Genomic DNA, 2,355 nt, shown 5'->3' on the forward strand with positions numbered 1-2,355 from the left:
AGTGCATGAGCTGGTCCTTTTCGGATCTTAGCGCTGTGTACATAACTGCACGAACGTCTATCTTAGGGGTAAGATAGGAGAAAAATTAGGGCCCGCAAATTAATCCAAACACATAAGTGTAGTGTTACCACCGAATGCTGTAGTGTTAACACTTACAACTTTTTCTGTAGAAAAACGCTGTAAATAATGAGGACCACCAGCTTTTGGCCCAGTGCCAGATAGTCCTCTACCACCAAATGGTTGTATCCCAACTGCTGCACCTATCTGGTTACGGTTGATGTAGACATTTCCAACTGATATTTTTTTGCTTATTAAATCGATCTGATTTTGTATACGGCTCTGCAAAGAAAATGTAAGCCCATATCCTGTATTGTTTATATCACTTATAACTTCATTTAATTGTGACTTGTTAAAACGTATGATATGCAAAATAGGACCAAATACTTCTTGCTTTAATTGCGAAATTTTTTGTATCTCATAAATATATGGAGGAAAGAAATAACCATTATGAGAATTTGTATCCATGGGTACTTTAAATAACAGATTTGAATCTTCGTCCTCTGACATTTTTTGCGTATGTTGAGTTAGCATATCGATAGATGCTTTGTCAATTATTGGACCAATATCAGTACTAAGTTGTATTGGGTCACCAATCTTGAGTTCTTGCGCTGCACCACATATCATTTTTATCTGCTTCTCTGCTATGTCCTCTTGAATAAACAGCACTCTAAGTGCAGAACAGCGTTGGCCGGCACTGCGAAACGCAGAAAGTACAACATCTGTAGTCACTTGCTCTAAGAGAGCGGAGCTATCAACAATCATAGCATTGAGCCCTCCTGTTTCAGCAATAAGCGGTACAATAGGACCATCCCTATCCGCAAGCATTTTATTAATTATTTGAGCAGTTTGTGTTGAGCCAGTAAAAGCTACTCCAGCAATTCTATTGTCTGGAACTAATATTTTGCCTAAATATCCACCATCCCCAGGAATGAGGTGTAACACATTTTTTGGTATCCCAGCTTCATGTAGTATCTTAACAGCTTCGCAGGCAATAATCGGCGTTTGCTCTGCCGGTTTTGCCAGCACCGCATTACCTGCTGCAAGTGCAGCTGAAACCTGCCCAATGAAGATAGCAAGTGGAAAATTCCATGGTGATATACACAGGAAAACTCCTCTGCCTTCAAAAAAGATGAAGTTATCTTCACCCGTTGGACCTGGCAATTTTTTCCAGTCGCTCAGTTCATTTTTTGCTATCGTTGCGTAGTAACGTAAGAAATCCACTGCCTCTCTTACTTCCGCTATTGCATCAGATAAAATTTTTCCTGCTTCTACGATCAGAATGTAAATCAACTCTTTCATCCTTTCTTCAAGCAAATCTGCAGCTTTTTCAAGGCATTTAGCGCGCTTTTCTGCTGAAACATTCTGCCACTTAGTAAAAGCATTATGTGCTATTTCAAGAGCGTTTAAAACTTGAGCACTTGTTGTATTTGACACTTCTCCAATTACATTTTCTAAATGTGCAGGATTCACCACTTCAGTAAATTTGGCATCATCAAAAAGTGACTGTCCGTCAATTATCGGCCCAACTTGCCATTTTTTTTCACTAAAGCTCTTTATATCATCTGCAAATTGTGAGACTATCACCGAGTCACTAATATCCATTCCCAAAGAATTTTTTCTTTCTGGTCCCAAAATATCTTGTGGTAACGGAATGCCTGGATGAGGTTCATAATTAAAATTTATAGCTTTTTCCAGTGGATCTGAAATTAACTCATCAATTTTAACGTTAGAATCATTTATTTGATTAACAAATGAACTATTAGCTCCATTTTCAAGAAGGCATCTTATAAGATAAGGCAACAAGTCACTATGTTCCCCAACGGGTGCGTAGACACGACAGCTAACATTTGTTGCAAGCTCTGACATTGCATAATCATATAAGTCTTTTGCCATTCCATGTAAGCGTTGAAATTCAAATCCAGGGTGGTTTTTATCAGCAAGTTCCATGATAGAAGCAAAAGTATAGGCGTTATGAGTTCCAAAGCATGGGTAAAAGCTGTTTGGTTTACTCAAAAGTTTCTGTGCGCACGCGAGGTAAGATACGTCAGTATAGCTTTTTCTTGTAAATACTGAGTAATCATTTAATCCCAATTCTTGCGTACGCTTGATTTCTGAATCCCAATATGCACCTTTTACAAGTCTGACCATAATTTTATGATTTGATCGAATAGCAACATCCTCTACAAAGTCAAGAACAGACAAAGCACGTTTTTGATATGCTTGTACAGCCAAGCCAAGCCCTTCCCACTCAGAAAGTGATTCATCAAGCCGTAATTGTTCAAACAAGATTAAGGA

At 38.5% G+C, this 2,355-nt stretch overlaps 1 protein-coding gene across 1 annotated transcript; it reads right to left on the reverse strand.

The window, feature by feature from the left end:
• Positions 1 to 99: 99 nt before the first annotated feature.
• Positions 100 to 2,281, reverse strand: LOC115245781 (bifunctional protein PutA-like). Its single transcript, XM_029824268.1, has one exon. It carries the CDS (start codon positions 2,206 to 2,208, stop codon positions 100 to 102), a length of 2,109 nt encoding a protein of 702 aa, XP_029680128.1. The 5' UTR covers positions 2,209 to 2,281.
• Between the last annotated feature and the right edge of the window lie 74 nt (positions 2,282 to 2,355).

The sequence above is a fragment of the Formica exsecta genome, unplaced genomic scaffold, assembly GCF_003651465.1.
Source record: "Formica exsecta isolate Colony F162 unplaced genomic scaffold, ASM365146v1 C16464398, whole genome shotgun sequence".
In the NCBI taxonomy this organism is placed as follows: domain Eukaryota; kingdom Metazoa; phylum Arthropoda; class Insecta; order Hymenoptera; family Formicidae; genus Formica; species Formica exsecta.